Source organism: Pelobates fuscus, chromosome 5 (genome assembly GCF_036172605.1).
Source record: "Pelobates fuscus isolate aPelFus1 chromosome 5, aPelFus1.pri, whole genome shotgun sequence".
In the NCBI taxonomy this organism is placed as follows: Eukaryota; Metazoa; Chordata; class Amphibia; order Anura; family Pelobatidae; genus Pelobates; species Pelobates fuscus.
Window position 1 is genome coordinate 123,041,010 of NC_086321.1, and position 19,978 is coordinate 123,060,987.

The window sequence follows — 19,978 nt, forward strand, 5'->3', positions numbered from 1 at the left end:
CACCCGGAGCCAAAATCCTACAGGCTGCCAGCAGACACACTCTTGTATGACGCTTTATCCTAAAACATGTTTATACACATCAGATATAACACAGCTGGTAACATGTCGCCAATAGAATACCTATCACCGTATGTATAACAGAGGCACAACACTACACACGCATTGGCACATAGCTTCACAAGCCTATCAAGCCCTCAGAAACTCCACACAACAGCGATACAGACTCAACACGCACCCCGTTGTAACGGACATGTCTAAACTATTAAGAATCCCAAGTGCGGGACACTCCATAAGCACTTCCATATCACCCCGTATTGCTATTAGAAGCAATCAACCCCAAGCATACGCGCACACTCTACAATAAGTTTAATATGACTAACAATACTACTACCTAGAGAAATCAGGAAAGGCCTACATATAACCGCCTAGAGCAGAACTCATCTTACATGCAACCCTGTTTTACTTTGATTAGCATTACGCTAAACGAATCATTAATATGTCGGAATGCTTAGTAAATAAAAAAGGAGGCCGACACTCACAGGAGATATTACACTGTGTTAGCATGTACCCAATCTGTACAAACACTGTTTATCCCCCCTTCTTCATTCTGTAATCCCATTACTGCTTGCCTCAATAAAAGAAAGATTGACAAAAAAAAAAGACACATGGAGGGAATGGAAGGTGGGTACTGAGACACGTGGAGGAGAGGGGTAACAGACACACGGAGGGAAGGGGAGACTGAGATTTATGGAGTGGAGAGGAGGAGGGACTGACACATGGAGAGGAGGGGAGTCTGAAACACAGAGGGGAGTCTAAAACTCATGGAGGAAAGACTGACACGGAGGGGAGAGGAGGGGATTTGAGACACATGGAGGGGAGGGGGGACTGAGACAAATGTAGAGACTGGTAGAAGAAGAGATGCTCTATGAGAAGCCTCTGATTGGACAATTTTCTGTGAAAAAGGGGAGGACCTACAAAGGCTGCAGTAATAAGAACTGCAGCTTTTGCAAGCTGTTTTAGACTATACCCTCAATGAATACATAAAAACATGGAAATTACATTTATACATGCAAGTATTCATTGGGGGTATATCTATTAAATTGTGTTGTTGTTTTTCCAAGTGTGGAATGAGCCTTTAAGGGCCACATGGCAAAGGATCAATGTACTAAATCAGAAACACTACACAAATTATATTAACCCTGACATTTAGAATATATTAGCATTGCCATTTGTCTAAGGACAGGTATGCATACATGCAAAAAAAAATTGATACTTTGCTGTTGAAAAGATTAGTTTTATGCCTGCTTATTTGAAAAAAAATTGTATCTAGGATAATTTATGCTAAAAACAAATCAACACTTGTGAATGATTAACTGTGGTAATTACCTTTTTGCAGTCTTCACAAACAACACACTTTGCTCCTGGCAATCCTAACTGTTCCCCGCAGAGGATACAGCGGTTTACCCCATCTCCAGACACTGCTTTTCTCATATCTTCTAAACGGTCCACCAAACGCCTAGATAAGAAAACAAAATGGATTAGCAACTGAAAATCCCTGCAAAAGAAATAATAACAATTCTAATCGGGGGAAAAAAGCAGTGCAGTGAATCCACCATGGCTAAAATGTGCAATTCAGTAAAATGATGCTGACATCTGAATAGTAGCAACTGTCTATAGTCCCAGAGAAAATAAATAAATCAATAAGTTCAATTGAACTTTAATCACACACAGGAGTAGTTTGTAGGCCCTAGCTGGCCCTAACCTTAAATAAGTATAAACTTGCCTTTTTTCCAGTGCCACAAGAGTGTGCTGGCGCTGAGTGATGACCTCCGGCTTTCGCATGAAAAAAGGCACTATTTACATTAAAATGCCTGCAACAAGGGAAGCTTAAAAAAACTAAATTAAAAAAAAGATAGACATTTTTGTTCAGGAAGCATGTAGAAAGGCATTGTGAGTCTCAGCCAGTGCAGGTGTGGCTAGGGCTGCATAAACAAAGTGGTTTAACTCCCAAAAAACATAACTGAGCAGTGAGACTGCAGGAACACACAGAGACAGAATAGCCACAAGGCAGCCTAGGAGGATGCCACAAGGCAGCCTAGGGCCTCGGCTGAGAGAGAACACTGGTGGCACCATGTCTGGGCCTGAAGCATTGGCTCTGGCTGTGAGGAAGACATCCTTGAGCCAGCAGGAAGATAAAAAAAAATCTCCCTTCTTGGCCCTGTGCCCCCCATCTGAGTACCACAGCCAGCACACTGAGTCATTGACAGAGAGGGAGCTCCAAAAGGGAGTCATTAAAGTGACCTACACTTGATATTGTGCAGACCACAATTCTCCCTCACCAGACTACTAGGGATGAACCCTCCACTGGACCATCAGGGAAGCAGAAGGAGGGAAAAACAAGTCACTAAAAACACTAAGCCACACTCAAACTCCCCTATACACACACACACACACAACACTTCTCCACACACATATAAGACTTGCCCACCAGACACACATTCTGAAATCCAGAGTACCTGCACTAAAAATCTCTAATAGCATGTCTAATCTTTCATGGCATTGCAGCAATGCTTTCCTATGGAAAGGGCCTAATGCGCTCGGAGCACTCTCCACGCACTATGGCTGACGTCTGCGGTGGTGGAGCACCGATCCAGAGCCGAGGGACATCGGTGCTGGAACCAGGTGAGTATAGTAAGGGTTTATTAAGCCTTACACTGCTGAGGGTGGGGCAGAAGGAAATATAGTGCTAGGAAAACAGCTTTGTATTCCTTGTTCTATAGTTTCCCTTTAAGCTTTTTGACAAGCTACAGTATGGCCTTTATTAACTTCCCAACTAGTATAATTCACATTTTACCACTAACAAAATTACTTGTAACTGCTAAATTGCAATGGGAAAACAAAGGAATTAATTTAATTAATGGGAATTCAAAGACATTTCTGCTTTCTGTAGAGACTTCACAGTTGTTACAAATGAGAGAACACTCAGAATCGAGTAATTCCGTATATTTCTTGCGTTTTTCATGTTGTTTTGTTTTTTACATTTTTATTTTTGCAGTGCAGGAAAATACAAACAAATGTTGAGATGGTACAATAACATGAGAAAATAGACTAATGTCAGTCAGAGGGGCATTTAAGATGCAAATGTTGCGCCATTTTATATTAATTAAGGAAGCATCAGAAAGACAAGATTAATGCGGACTATGCCAGGATAAAAAAATATGGTATTCATTAAACAAGCTAGTCAGGCAACAAGAGTACTATTGGTACTCTTATATTATATTATATTATATTATAAACATTGTATCAATAACATCACTCCATGAGTAAAAAGGAAATAAAAAGAACAGAAAACTGGTCAAAATAAACAAAATAGCAGCTGGATATATCTAGCGGTAGGCCAGCATATAGTAATTGCGCATCAGCCAATTCCCTCATTCTGCAGACAAAGCAGCAATTGGGGAGGCCTGCATAATATCGTTGGGGCAGGTTATCCAATCTGCCCCAACATGGTCATAAGCCAACTTCTCCATACCACAGTCCCAAGAGTCCATAATCTCCAAAACCCCCTCACTCGGGAGACTACTTAGAGACCAGTTATTGTGATACCGCTTGCTTTTGGCAGTTGTCTGCCTTTGCAAGTGGTGGAGTTGGGTCAAGCTATGGTTGACCCTCAGCCTAGTTAGACATACTGGGATATGGGAAGAAACCTGTCAGCGTGCATCAAGGTTTGCCTCGTCTGACTTTTTTCTTGAGGCAGCAGCGAGGGACCCATCGATCTCTTTTCCAGCTGGGCCCCAATGCCCTTAAAGATTGCCTTCAGCTGGGAATGCTTAGTGGAGTCGTGTGTATCACCACGGCTAAAGAGTCAGGTTCTGCTCTGTCGGAGGAGGCCTCTCCACCATCTTGTGAAGCTTGGTTGCTGTCAGGCTGGTAGTAGGAGCTAGCTTTTGAAACATGAGGAACAGTGTAGACTAGTACAGACCAGATTAACCCCCACTGGTCCAGAATGGGGTAGGAATGCAGGAGGTCCGCACAGCAAACTTGTAAGTGGGGAAATCAGATGCTTTTTCCCAACACAGCTGTGCGCATGCCACCGCCGTCTCCCAATGACAAAGAATCCCGGGTAAGGTGTCAATGAATTCAACACAGCACCCACAGGTAGGTAGCGTGTGTTGGCTGTGTTTTTTGTGTGTTAAACAGAGAATTCTGTCAAGAATCAGTAAGATGAGCAGGAGCTCGCTTGCCATAAGTCTGGTCAGCACATGGACTCCGCCACCTATTTCTTAGGTTTTAATTAGTGCTATATTGTTTTGAATAAAAACAAGGGTCAGGAGGAGTTAATTTGGTAAATGATCAAAGGTGAGAAAAACACTACCCTACAATTCAATCACACCAATCATGTGGTTTCAATACACTATTTTATTTTAAGAAGTGATTAAAACCAATCTCTTTAGGAAAGCTTATGGCCTCACAGAGTAACCTCTACCTCACATACCTATCTCTTGCTCTCTCCTAAAGGGCAGCACTGTACTTTCTCCTCAAGCTCTGCTTCATTTCCACCTTATTTGATTGCTATTTCTTGTCCTAATGTGTTTTATACCCACCTCCTATAGCCTGTAAGCTCGTTTGAGCAGGGTCCTCTTCAACCTATCCTTCCTGCAAGTTTTCTTGTACTTGTCCTATTTATAGTTAAATCCCCCCTCTCATAATATTGTAAAGCGCTACGGAATCTGTTGGCGCTATATAAATGGCAAAAATAATAATAATTATTTGTTTTGGGACAGAAGGGTCAAAAAACAGGTCTCGACTGTAGAAGATAGATCAGGAGAGCTGGCAAGTATGCCGTACCCTGAAGTATGAAACCTTTAGCAAAAGGCATGAAAGTCTGCTCAGTAACAGAGACATTCCTGAAAAAAGGCCAATGAACCTGAAGAAGCAGCTAAAGCTACTGGAAAGGCCACAATGCAACAATACTTACCCACATTAATGGTACTTATAACTCCTGTTTCCTTGCCAACAATATTACATTATCCCACAGTTGGCATCATACCTGCTCAATGATGTTTATAAAGGTACATTCAAGAAGATCTTGATCTCTGCCTTGATGTTCAGATACAAAACACAAAAACCAACAACCCTAAAAATAGAATAACCATGACTCGATTATTTAGTTGCTCACACAAGCCTCGGGAGATGAAATTAGGAATCCCAGATTCACGAATGCTTTATACGCTCCACTTACATGGTGACCTATATCTAACAATGCAGAGAAGTGCAGCATAAAACTAAATATTAGTAACTCTGTGTGTCTTTCTTTCTATTTGTGCCGCAAGGGAATTTTGCTTTTCATGTCTTTGTGTACAGTAGCTTTTATTAATAAATAAAAAAAAAGTACCATTAAAGAAATATCCACACCAAAACTTACACAGACAGACATAAATTCAAGTAGCGACCACAAGAGACATGTTTCCACAGAAAGAGGATGGCTAGAGTGTGAGGGGTCATATTACTGTATAAAAATTAACTGAACTAGTATCAATAAGTAAAATCTTAGAACTAAATCAAATGTTATTTTCTATTCAAACTAAATCACTAAATCAGTTTTATTCATGATCAAACATGGCAGCATTTACTCATGGGTTAGCTCCTCCCCTCACAGCAGAAAAGACAGGAAATAGAACTCTAAAATTGGTATAAATAGATCCTCCCACTTTCCTCCGGTCATTCTTTTTTCTGTCCTTCAAAACAGTTTGGAACTGTCCCATCCTGTCACACCATTCCAAATTTGTTCCCTGTTGTCCCCAGAAATCTTATTGTGAGCTTGTCTAATGATGCTATGTTTAGGAAACTAGGACCATGGCAGGAGTGCTAAAACAGCAATCCTTGGTGGGTCGACCTGTCTGATTGGCAGGCTGACCTGACAATTATTTGCCTCCCTGAGTAACCACTTTAGTAACCAGGGGTTAGACCTAATTCTCTCCCTGAGGGGATGACAGCCGTCCTCTGGATACATGAAGCCAAGCCACGGCTAAGTCTCTGAAGATCCAGTAAACAGCTCTTACATAAGGTGACTACTTGGGCATGCCTCTTGTATGTATACCATCATCTCCCACTGGTGATGTTCAAATATTGCCCACTGGAGAGAAGGAGACCTGATTTCCTAAATGGAGGCTGCTAATGGTGCTTTCTGTGTGCGTGCATCCATACACATAAGGGAAGTTGCTACCAGATTGCGAAGTTCCATCTCCTAATTGGTCAAAACAATAAATGTTTTTAACCTGGATGGCAATGTTTAACCTCGGTGTATATTGCTGATTGTAGTTGCGCATCTTGTGCCAATTATTGGCTCACATGAGTAACTAACTCTGAAGCAATTACCAGACAGTTTTTCTTTGCCAAATTTGACTTTGATTTAAAAGTTATTAAAACTGTTTGTATCACTTGGTCATAGCTTTAATGACTTCAAGATTCTACTGTGTAAACACACTATTCCTGGTCAAGTTTATAATTTTTATTCATGTTTTTTTCAATTTTTATTCAAGTGCACTTGAGTTGGTTTAGAAATTCCTTTAGAACGGAGTGAATTTTCTTAACTCATTATCTTTATAACTGAGAGAACGTGCTATTTGTTATATCGGTATAGTATTTAATTTAAGATTGTATGTTTACCTGCTCCATAGACTCCCTTCCAGGTGGTTACATTCAGTATTCTGCTCTTTGATCCCTCGGGGAGTTTATGTTTGGCAATACCTTTAATGTTTGTCAGGGATGGCATGCTCTTGGTTTTTAATGGGTTAATGATCAGAATTTCCCAGCGATTTCCCTGTTTACAGTTTCTTAAGGGGGGACATGTATAATGTCTTTAGTTCAATAAATGTACTCTCTTAGGCTCATACACCCCTAATAATATTATTGCTGGGTATTTGCAAGTGTTTTAATTGCCAGTGAAGGTATCTTCAGTCCACAGATTATTATACCAGGTTCAATCCTTCCAGCAATATTTCCCTAAACACAGAGTTCCCCTACTTCTGACATGTTCTGATGTTCAGTGTGTCTTTTCTGGCTGTCCTACTATCTGAGCTTTCAGTCATCCTTACAGTCATCCAGTAGAATATAAAATTGTGGCTTGTTTGTGACAAGCATTTGGCTGACATTTTTCACATGGTCTCTGTACCTAGATCCATAAAAGTGACGTTCATTCATGACATCCATTAATGTAGTATTTGTTAAGTATATGCTTGGACTTCTATCTTTGCAGATATTGCCTTTGTCTTCATTAATGTTTACTGTTAAGACACTCCCGGCATAAAGGAGTGAAACCACCGCTTAGTAGAGCTTCCCCTTTCAGAGATACAGGCACGGCTACTTTAGAACCCCAAACTCCCGAACTGGAACCAGGGGAATGCTCCTAACTCCCAAAAAGCATACTAGTAATACTTCAAACTCCCGAACGGTAATTCCATGAATCGCTGCTAACAGACGAACAGACACAGCATCCAAGCAGCTTACATTCCCAGCAGTCAGTCTCTATTCGTGTATAGTAAATCCCCCCAATCACGAGACCAAGCTTCATATTGAGGGTAAAACAAGATCTGGCTTTAATGAGGGCTACCTGCCCGTATTTATGCAGGTCTCCCACTTGATGGACACTCCCCTAGGGGACCAAATGGGAGACTGTAACAAAGAACAGACAGGTATCAGATCAGGACACACAGTCACAATGAATCCTGGCTTCCTCCCCTCTGCCCTGGAGATAATTGAGAAGTAATTCAATTACCTCCCAGGACAGAGTCAAATCACCATTATACACGTGGGGACACCAGAATAGAAATTACTGTTAAAATATACAGTGTCACAAATGCCACAATAAATATAGACATATAACATATCCCCATTTAGCTCAGGTCTGAGCGCACATTATTAGGTGAATGGTGCTCAGACCACACGAATACAGTTTAATCGCCATGGAGCCAAAGTCTTTAATTCCATGAACAGGCTCCATGGCATGCTATCTGGGTACCCTCATATGTAATACAATATAAGACAAATTCACGAATTCTCCGCTGTTTGGTTCACGAACAGAGCTGAAGACCCGTAGGCTGGTAGTTCAAGGTAGCAAAAGTGTCCGCTTTTGGTGTACTGAGGCTGGGCAGAGCACCGCTGGCTGTCCGGGGGGCTTCCATAATGGCTATGTGTAACCGCGACCACCCAGTAACAGTCAATTAAGCTGCGGTTAACCGCAGATACTGGGTGGTCAATTGACTGCACACGCCAGCTTCCCGGTGGTCGCGTATTCAGTAATCTTTCGGGAAACAATACGGGGAAACAGGGGGACAGTACGGGCAAAGAAATAACCGAACAAACAGACGAATGAAGGGAGGAGAAACATAATCCAAAGACAGACTGTTCTGTCACATATACTATTTGTGTAATTGGTTTCTACCTCTTTGATGTGATTGCTGCATCAAACAATCTACCGTATTTTTCCGTGTATAAGATGTCCCAATGTATTTTAGAGGTGACTTCTGAGGAGAACAACACACTTCTGATTCCCATGCCTCCCCTGGTACTCTGTGAAGTTAATGGCTCCATAGTGCATGCTGGGAGACTACGGCTCCCATAATAAAGCAGGTTGTGTGAGGGCATGCTGGGACATCACAACAATATTCCCTCTGTTCCCTGATCCACATTTCCTCCCCCATAAATAAAAATCAGAAAACAAGACCTACCTGAGGTGGAGCAAACTTTAATATGGCTGCTCCTTTTATAGTGTGGCATGTCCCTGGAGCTTCATTGGTGGTAAGTGCTGACATCTGCAGCAGCTCCCACATATCTTCCTCCTTGCCACAGCATTCAGAAGTGGATCACGTGATGAAAAGTTTACAAGCCCTGCTTCATGTCACTCTGGGCCAATCACCTGGATCCAGATGGGGTTCTAATTGGGAGCGAGCGCAACATAGTCCGAGATTATAAAATGGCAGGATCTTCATCCATCTTCAGATTTTCTATAATACCGCCCTGCTCTCACTATGGGACTGCGGGACTGGGAGGACAGGTATGTGTGTGGGCTGTGACACATTGAAAAGCAGCAGGCCCTGCGCACAAGTTTTTTTTTTTTTTTTTTTTTTAAACCCCTGCAATTACATTCCGTGTATAAGATGACCCCCAATTTTAGACTGAAAATTTTCAGAAAAAAAACAGTCATATACATGGGAAAATACAGTATTTACTGTGTATTATAGTCTGTTTAACCTCTTAAGGATGGCGGGCGTTCTATATATTCCTTAAGGAGCCGGTCCAAAAACGCTGGCTGGCGGCATAGATTGTCCCCACATTCCTTAGCACTTCCGATGATTACCACTATCGGCGGGAACCGGGTGACTGCCTGGTAGTCTCCAGGACTTGTATGAAAGGACAAGGGCTCAAAAAAGTAATAATTATGACGCACAGACACAGCACACAATTTATAGAACAGTGCTGCAATTCCACAGACATCTTAAATTATTAAAAATTAAAACGTAAGGCCGTAGGATATATTTAACATGGTTTGTCTGCAACAATAGCATAAGTCATGTAATATTTTCACACAGGATGGCTATTCAGTTAGTATTGATAAACATTTCTCTGGTCATAGCAGTTTGCCCCAGGCTGGGTGATCTTATATGTGTCAGGTGAGACAACAGAAACCTGCAGTGGTGTGCCAGTGCCCTAGAGCTCAGCTAGTCAAAAATCAAAGAAAGTTTAGCTTTAAGGGACTGAGTCCCCTGAAACAGAAATACACTCTGAGTAATCATTAAAGGAACACTATAGTCACCTAAATTACTTTAGCTAAATAAAGCAGTTTTAGTGTATAGATCATTCCCCTGCAATTTCACTGCTCAATTCACTGTCATTTAGGAGTTAAATCACTTTGTTTCTGTTTATGCAGCCGTAGCCACACCTCCCCTGGCTATGATTGACAGAGCCTGCATGAAAAAATAAAACTGGTTTCACTTTCAAGCAGATGTAATTTAACTTAAATAATTGTATCTCAATCTCTAAATTGAACTTTAATCACATACAGCAGGCTCTTACAGGGTCTAGCAAACTATTAACATAGCAGGGGATAAGAAAATCTTAATTAAACAGAACTTGCAATAAAGAAAGCCTAAATAGGGCTCTCTTTACAGGTGTTTATGGAAGGCTGTGCAAGTCACATGCAGGGAGGTGTGACTAGGGTTCATACACAAAGGGATTTAACTCCTAAATGGCAGAGGACTGAGCAGTGAGGCTGCAGGGGCATGTTCTATACACCAAAACTGCTTAATTAAGCTAAAGTTGTTCAGGTGACCATAGTGTCCCTTTAAGCATAATTATAATTTAATGTCAAGCTTATTTTGACAGAAACATTCATTTCAGATAAGGAAAAAACAATGCCATTTGACAGAAAATATATTAAATCCAGTGTAGCATTTCACAGTAATGTTTAATATTATGGCATGTTTTCAGTTGTCTCACTATATTATTTTTTATGACTCTAGGCTCTGAATTGAGAAGTTACTCGCACAGAGGGTTTTGGGAAGACCATCCACAGAATCATCAAAATGTGAGCATATCATCCAGGAAATTATCTCAATGTGAGCAGATCTTCCATGGAATCATCCAAACATGAGTAGACCATACATAGAATCAACAGAATTTCAGAAGAACAAAACCAAATAAAAAAATATATGCCATCCTTAGATCAGATGCCACTACAACTGTGATGAAACAAAAATACTTCACATGGGAGATATAGTGGCCAAGAATAAAAAAAAGAAGTGCATTTTTCTGAGAACAAGTGAATAGCTTTGAAAGTAATAATAAACTGAGCATAGATATCAGTATGCTATTCCTAGAAATGGAAGCTTTGGAAATATGCGTTGCTGAATTTGAATGTAGGGTAAAACACAATTATTTAAAAGTGAAGGGAATAACTAACCCAGATCTACTACTGTACGTGTAAACTCTGTCTTATAATCTCGTCGTCATAATTATCCCCATTCAATGATCCTAAAGCACTGCAGAATTTGTTGGTGCCATAAACATAACAAAAATCATACAGAAAACAATATGGTTGAATCTACCACAATAATATCACAACCTAGTATACTCCAGGATTGATACCACTAGTCATGGAATCAATGGATCACTGATGGAGCCACCCAATGATATAATAATAAAGGAGCTATAAATTGTAATCTATAAATATTATGGAATGCAAATATCCCACAAGAATATGTTGTCATATCAGTGTTTCGAAACTTTTGACAAAAATTTAGTGTTACCCTATTTCAATGGCATTTTCGAGAGGCCAGCATGCGATCTAAATGTAAATTTCTAGTTATTTAAGCAAGAAATGGTAGATATATGGTATATATAATACGTTGATATTCCTGGAATGCTGAAATGTGCTGTGATATACCTAGGAACTAGGTTAATCAAGCAAAAGAAACCTAATTGTTTTGCAACTTCACCTCCTCTTTGCCATCAGCTAGCTTTGGGAACTTTTGTTGGTAAAATTGTTTTATTATTATAATTACACTAGAGTAAATCATTATAGGAAATGAAAACAGGCCAAAAAACAGGCCAATACATCTGCAGGTTCCAGGGAAGCGATCACTACTTCTAATTGGATAAACAATTTCACAGACAAAGTGGATCATGTTTCACGGTTACAACTGCTCAATAATGAGTCAACCATAGTGACAGTCTGCATATACACACACACACACACACACACACAGAAAAAGAAAATGCATCAATCCACACAGATAAAGGAAGTACAATATTATTTTCTAAGATTGTGGCTAGGATATACATGTGGGAGAGGACTGCGGGGGTGGGGGGGGGAGGGAGCAGAGAGTACTGACTCAACGCTGACACATTTTGTACCTTTACTGGCACTTTGTTAGAAATTTAAGGCATTCAGCAAACCAGGTATGAGATCCAGATTATTGGGTGACCCTGGGGTTATTGCCAGTGAGGCCTACAATGGTTATGTCAACCTGGGAAATGGGGAAGGTTGGCCTAGCATCGAACACGACAGGCTAAGAGACCACATCTATGGATGGTCTCCAAAGCAGAAGAGCAAGCGGAGAGTGCTGCTGAAGTGCTCTCTGCATGGTCCTAGTGTTCATAGGATAGCTCAAGAGCATCTAATAATGCACTTTCACTGCATTTCAAGGGGCCAATTCCCTGATGTCTCTGAATGCAAGACACCAGGAAACTAAATGAGGACAGCTGTACAGGACTCTAAAATTGTGACTGTCTTGCTGGAATTGGGACAGCTGTCAGGCCTATATCAGGACATCGATTTTAAGAAGACACCAGTAACAAGCCATACAAAAGGGTAACACAATATCTACAGATTTTGCAAGAGCTTTCCCTTTTTAAATTTCTTTTTTTAGACTCGTTTTCCAAAAAACACTGTATTTGGAAACTCATTTTGGACAAATGTGTGTTAACAGGACAATACAGATACTAGTGTTGCGTTTTTTTAAAAAGAGTTTTCTTTACATTTTTGTGTTTTAATTGCTATATTGATGTACAGTCTGTAAATCGGAAATTAAGCACTTAGGTTTGTACTGTGGCGCCAACCCTGCTTTTTTTGTCAAAAAAAACCCAACAATGGGCATACACCCCTCTTTAGTCATCAAAACTGAACAGCATGGATAGGCTAAAGCAAGCCAATTCATCCCCAGCAGAACTGAAATACAGCATCTACAGGTTTATAACACCATAGCCACTACTAAAAGATGTATAGGTTACAGGGCTCAGCCATTGCACTTTTAGCCCAATCACCTCTAAGAATCGGTAATAACACATATTATTAAGTTTATGCTGTTCTATCTTGTTGTGTAGGTGGAGGAGGCGATGGGCACCAGGTAGACTCCAGGTAAAGTGTCAAAAAGTTAGCAAACAACTTGACTACATGCAACTCCTGGCACCTTAACTTCTACTGTGGGTTGTAGTGGTGATGATGCTTGGAGTTTTATTTACTAGTAATGTGCATCCATTTACTGGTTGATTAGGAAGTGATGATAACTGAAAATAAGGGATGAAAATCAGAAAATGCAGTATACTGCACTCATGATAAAAAACACGGTATAGGTACTAAGAAAAACAAGCTGGTAATTCTTACTGTGATGGCAGAATATGCACTATTTATTGTATCGGAAAAAGGTTAAAGTCCAAAGGGCAGGTCAGAAAAGGATTCCATAAAGCATATGGTAATACAATAAAGACACGTAAGCCTATAAATAACAGAGCCTACCAGATATTAAATTATCTCAGTACTGGACACTACCCATGTTTGGTACTGAATCTAGCCAATAATATGCGACCAGTCTTTGCTAATTTCTGAATTTCAGTCCTATTACTATGTATCTGGCTTTGCGTTTCCTCCCAAGCACCATTTTCACGTTCCTTCGCTATCTTTTTCTGCAGTAGGAAAGCAACTTAAATCTCCAAGGAATGTTTTCACAAATAGGCCACTTGGTAAATTCCTCCGAGTGGTTTGATAAGCTGGTAACTCCGAGGCCATATATTGCTGATGTTAATTGAGTTTATCAATCATTGCGTCTGATAAATATACTCTTTTATTAGCAACTTCCTGTGGTTTAACTTCATGCATTATTGCTTGAAAACTCCTTCGCATATGCAGCCAAATGTAGGCACACTATTATATCTGCCATAAAGCTGTTCTATTTTGAGCCAAGTATAATGAACATGTGGAATATAAATTGAGATTTCATTAAGCCCATGTTAGACTACATCAAAAGCTGTGTCAGGTAAGAATATGAGAGACATGCCAGATTTTGTGTTTAAATATTTATGCAGCTCAGGAGCTGATTGCCAGGAATTGCTAATGGGTTCAAAAATGCCCCTCAGCCTGTTTAACTCTTTTGTATCCAGAACTGTAGTTCATTACATAGCTTATTGATACTGGAGACAACTGGCAAGCCCTTACTGGATACAGTTTGGCCTTAAACTGCCTTAATAACCCGTAGGTCTATATTACATTACAGCTTTTTGGTTTAAACTGTGAAAATTATTATTTTTAAATCCAGTTTATAAATAAATGTATAAATAAATATACATAATTCTTCATTGTATTTATTTGTATTTTTTTTTGTTTAATATGATGTACTGCACTAGCGTGAGCCTATATTTAATGTTGTTGGACAGGCATTCTAAATTATTTATTATTTAATTTGGAACAGCCTGCCTACCCCTATCAGACTCCCCCCTAGTCTTCAATTGTTTAAAAAGTCCCTCAAAACACATCTGTTCAGAAATGCTTCTGGACTCCCAGAGTAACTTATCTATACCTATACATACAGACTCTCAGAAAAGTGAGTACACCCCTCACATTTTTGTAAATATTTTATTATATCTTTTCATGTGACAACACTGAAGAAATTACACTCTGCTACAATGTAAAGTAGTAAGTGTACAGCCTGTATAACAGTGTATATTTGCTGTCCCCTCAAAATAACTGAACACACAGCCATTAATGTCTATACCGTTGGCAACAAAAGTGAGTAAACCCCTATGTGGAAATGATAAAAAAAAAAGATATAATAAAATATTTACAAAAATGTGAGTGGTGTACTCACTTTTGTGAGATACTGTATCTGTCTCTTGCTCTCCTAAAGAGACACACTACACTCTCACCTCCAGTTCTGGTACTTTTCTACCTTGTTTGGTGGCTGTCACCCTTGCTGTCCTGTTGTGTATTTGTACCCCATCTCCTCTAGACTGTAAGCTTGTTTGAGCAGGGTCCTCATCTACCTATTATTCCTGTGTCATTGTGTAATTGTCTCATTTATTGTAAATTTCCCCCTTTCACAATATTGTAAATCGCTGCGGAATTAGTTGGTGCTATATAAATACCAATAATAACAACATTTTTTGGATACATTTTAATGATTTATGAAAAGTCATTTACTTGTGTAATATTTTGATATATTGCTATATAATTTTATATATGATTTTTTTTTAAATTTTCATTTGTTACAAAATATTTAAAAAAATGTATTCAAAAATATTAAATTATTTGAAAGCGTATCCAACAATATTAAATCAAGGCCTTAGTCTGCACAATAAAAAGGACAGGAGCGGCATAATACTGACAACTTGAAAGCCAGTCAACCAATTTGTGCATGTGCAGTATATTATAGATGCTGCTCTCTCATGGGAAATTTTCTTCTGTAAACACAATTTATAGTGTACGTATGCTGCGTTTAAGGAGAAGGTGGCGTGAAATAATAAAGGAGGGAATGATACAGATCTTGAATAAGGAATGTCGTCATGGGACTGTGTTTTGCCATTGCAGTCAAATCAGAAAAAAACTTAAATTTGGCATTTCATGCAAATGAGTTTATTACCCATAAATTTCAAGGAAAATTTAAATTATACAGTTGCGAGCAAAAGTATGTGAACCCTTTGGAATGATATGGATTTCTGCACAAATTGGTCATAAAATGTGATCTGATCATCATCTAAGTCACAACAATAGACAATCAGTCTGCTTAAACTAATAACACACAAAGAATGAAATGTTGCCATGTTTTTATTGAACACACCATGTAAACATTCACAGTGCAGGTGGAAAAAGTATGTGAACCCTTGGATTTAATAACTGGTTGAACCTCCTTTGGCAGCAATAACTTCAACCAAACGTTTCCTGTAGTTGCAGATCAGACGTGCACAACGGTCAGGAGTAATTCTTGACCATTCCTCTTTACAGAACTGTTTCAGTTCAGCAATATTCTTGGGGTGTCTGGTGTGAATCGCTTTCTTGAGGTCATGCCACAGCATCTCAATCGGGTTGAGGTCAGGACTCTGACTGGGTCACTTCAGAAGGCGTATTTTCTTCTGTTTAAGCCAGGGATAGGCAACCTTCGGCTCTGCAGATGTTGTGGACTACATCCCCCATAATGCTCTTACACACATAATGCTGGCAAAGCATCATGGGAGGTGTAGTCCAAAACATCTGCAGAGCCGAAGGTTGCCTATCCCTGGTTTAAGCCATTCTGTTGTTGATTTACTTCTATGTTTTGGGTCATTGTCCTGTTGCAACACCCATCTTCCGTTCAGCTTCAGCTGGTAGACAGATGGCCTTAAGTTCTCCTGCAAAATGTCTTGATAAACTTGGGAATTCATTTTTCCTTCGATGATAGCAATCCGTCCAGGCCCTGACACAGCAAAGCAGCCCCAAACCATGATGCGCCCACCACCATACTTCACAGTTGGGATGAGGTTTTGATGTTGGTGTGCTGTGCCTCTTTTTCGCCACACATAGTGTTGTGTGTTTCTTCAAAACAACTCAACTTTGGTTTCATCTGTCCACAGAATATTTTGCCAGTACTGCTGTGGAACATCCAGGTGCTCTTGTGCAAATTGTAAACGTGCAGCAATGTTTTGTTTGGACAGCAGTGGCTTCCTCTGTGGTATCCTCCCATGAAATCCATTCTTGTTTAGTGTTTTACGTATTGTAGGTTCGCTAACAGAGATGTTAGCATTTGCCAGTGACTTTTGTAAGTCTTTAGCTGACACTCTAGGATTCTTCTTCACCTCATTGAGCAGTCTGCGCTGTGCTCTTGCAGTCATCTTTACAGGACGGCCACTCCTAGGGAGAGTAGCAGCAGTGCTGAACTTTCTCCATTTATAGACAATTTGTCTTACCGTGGACTGATGAACAGCAAGGCTTTTGGAGATACTTTTATAACCCTTTCCAGCTTTATGCAAGTCAACAATTCTTAATCGTAGGTCTTCTGAGAGCTCTTTTGTGTGAGGCATCATTCACATCAGGCAATGCTTCTTGTGAAAAGCAAACCCAGAACTGGTGTGTGTTTTTTATAGGGCAGGGCAGCTGTAACCAACACCTCCAATCTCATCTCATTGATTGGACTCCAGTTGTCTGACATCTCACTCCAATTAGCTCTTGGAGATGTCATTAGTCTAGGGGTTCACATACTTTTTCCACCTGCACTGTGAATGTTTACATGGTGTGTTCAATAAAAACATGGCAACCTTTCATTCTTTGTGTGTTATTAGTTTACGCAGACTGTAGTTGTCTATTGTTGTGACTTAAATGATGATCAGATCACATTTTATGACCAATTTGTGCAGAAATCCATATCATTCCAAAGGGTTCACATACTTTTTCTTGCAACTGTATATGTCATGTATATAACTTTTCAGAGGGTAGTTGGGTCCCGACAGGCTTCGGGGCTCCCTGTGGTCAGGTGATGCGCTTCCAGCTTCTGCAGAATAGAAGAAGCTGGAAGTCGCGTTTTTTGCCACTCACTGGCTGAGAGTGTCAGCTGCCGTCTCTCATATAACTGACATTCTGTACAATAAGTTTACATAAAATGGTCACAAATCAACTCAGCTCACTGATAACATCATAATAACACTGCCAGTGGCTAAATTACACTCCTGGCAGTGGAGGGTTTAAACTCCGTATGTGCAGAGTTTCATAGAAAAATGCTTCAGACTCCAGGCACCGTGACCACTTCAAATTACTGTGCTTGGTGCAACCCTTTACTGAATTTGTGACACCATTTTTACTATTTTACCCCACCTGCCTCCAATGTGTGAGGAAATAAGAAGGGGGCCAACAGTACTGCCACTGTTCAGGGGAATAAACAGCATCTTGACCATTTAGTACACATGTCTCCTACCATGGCAAGTCAAGTAAGAGTCATACTTATATATGTTTTTATTTTACTTTGTTTTTCACTATATCACACACATTAAGCCTCTGACTGATAAACTTTGGAGACAGGAATTGGGGTGGAATGCAATATTACATTCTTCAGTTGGTGCAAGTGCAGGTATTTGGCAAAGCGGATTTGATAGATATATATATATAGCGCTGCGGAATTAGTTGGCTCTATATAAATACCAATAATAATAATAATAATAAAAAGGCATTTCGTTGATTCAGATATCACACTTCCTTCTCTATGCAGCTTTGTCTTAACAGTCATAAAACAGCTCAGGTAACATCTGTAGAGTGCCCATCTATGGGTCATAGAAATGTGGATATGAAAGAGCTAGTAATAGTACAGCAGAGACACTGACTGTTTTATACATTGGATAAAATGAAGCAGGTTTTGGTAGTAGAACATGTGTATCACAAAAAAAAAGGACCACTAAATTGACATTGAAATCTCTGAGAGACTAATTTAAAACTCATTTTTTCTGCCCAGTTTCCCTGTGGGACAGCGTAACGCACTGTACTTCAAAATATATTTAAGGAAGCAAGAACACCAATCATTTTGCAAGTTCACTGAAAAAATTCTCGTTAATAATGCACGAAGTTAGTTACCTACAAATGTCACAATGTCCAAACCTCATACAGTGGACAAACCATGAAATGTTTCTTCCTTTTGTATCCAAGGAAATAACTTTTAATTGCTGACAAAGAACTACATACAATCTTGCTTCAACAAATAAAATATTTAGTTGCTATTAACGCACTGAATGACATTATAACACTTCAATAAGATTGACAGGATTAAGTCTTCATCTAGTGGGGGGCACTCAGAAGGGACATTGCATCCGTTTCTATAGTGATTGCTCCATTTTAGCACAACATTGCTATGCGTAGCTATACATAACTAATTTGTCTTGTCACGTTAGATGGATTCTGATGAATTGAGGAAATCTTTATATAATAGACTTTTTGTAACAACCTCTGTTGCAAGACTCCTTTCTTAATGTTTATCCATATATTTTATATGAACACTAAGTGCTGATTATTTAATAAGTAAATTTAGTAAAATAAATAAATAAATAAAGCCAGCAATGAAAAATGCAATTAAAAAAAAGCAGATACATTAATAATTATAGAAAATGCAATAATTCAAGAAACCTAAAAATATAGAATAGCACTAGATACACATAAAATGGGACTTTAATAATTTAGTCTAGTTAACCACTTAATGCAAGGGCATTCCATGCCATCCAACGTCCAATCCCTGCTCACACTTGAGATACCCAGGTATCCGTCAGCTGTATCAGTTTAAATCGACATGACAGTGAGTGTCAGCTTGCCCTTAGACAGAGGGAGACCCACGCTATGCGATTGGCAGGGACCGCATTTAGGAGCTGCTTTCCCTCTCATGCTGTAAGAGTGCATTATACTGTGTAAGCTAGGATATCCCCCTGTGATATCAGCACGGACAGCAGCAGTTATGCATTAGGGTTACTGTTAGTAATGGTAATGTTATGACTGGGTTACGGTTGCTATATGGGTAGGGTTAGTGTAGAGCAAGGATTAATGCTGGGTTAGGGATAGTGCAGGGTTAAGGTTAGGGTAGGTTTACAGTTAGAGATAGTGTAAGCTTATAGTTGGTGTATGGTTAATATAGGGTTATTAACAAATTACCAAAAATGTATTTAGATCCTAAACATAAGACATTTAACAATCAGGACTGATATGTGAATCTTTTCTAGTTCTTTTTTCTTTAGTTGCACTTGATGTATACAAATTATAATAAGCAAAAATGTAAAATAATGTGTTTTGTTGTGTTTTTATTTGTGACATGTTATTTATATCCAAATTAGGTAAACACACAGGATATTAAAAGAAAGCAATTTCTGTCCTTTTCTGTACAATGTATAATATGTAAGGATGCACTTAACCCCTTAAGGACCAAACTTCTGGAATAAAAGGGAATCATGACATGTCACACATGTCATGTGTCCTTAAGGGGTTAAGGAGAAACCCTTATATTACATTGCATAAATTCAAGGTTTTGTTTTAGTTCAGAGGCAATTGCATCCATTCTTAGAGGGTTGATATTGCGCAGTACCCTACCATTTCATTTCATGGACAAGTCTTATATTTCATTCTAAATTGAAACAGAATTAGCAATTAAGGAAGTATAAACATTAAATGACTCTTCACAGGAAGTGTTTAGGGAGGCTGTGTAAGTCACAT

The 19,978-nt window shown here is 39.4% G+C and overlaps 1 protein-coding gene across 2 annotated transcripts in view; it reads right to left on the reverse strand.

Annotated features, from left to right (window-relative positions):
* RPH3A (rabphilin 3A) overlaps positions 1 to 19,978 on the reverse strand; it is a 231,665-nt gene that overhangs the window by 49,235 nt on the left and 162,452 nt on the right. For both annotated transcript variants that reach the window (XM_063454214.1, XM_063454213.1), the window contains one exon: positions 1,387 to 1,516. In XM_063454214.1, the coding sequence (XP_063310284.1) occupies positions 1,387 to 1,516 (130 nt within the window). The remainder of the gene's footprint in view (positions 1 to 1,386; positions 1,517 to 19,978) is intronic.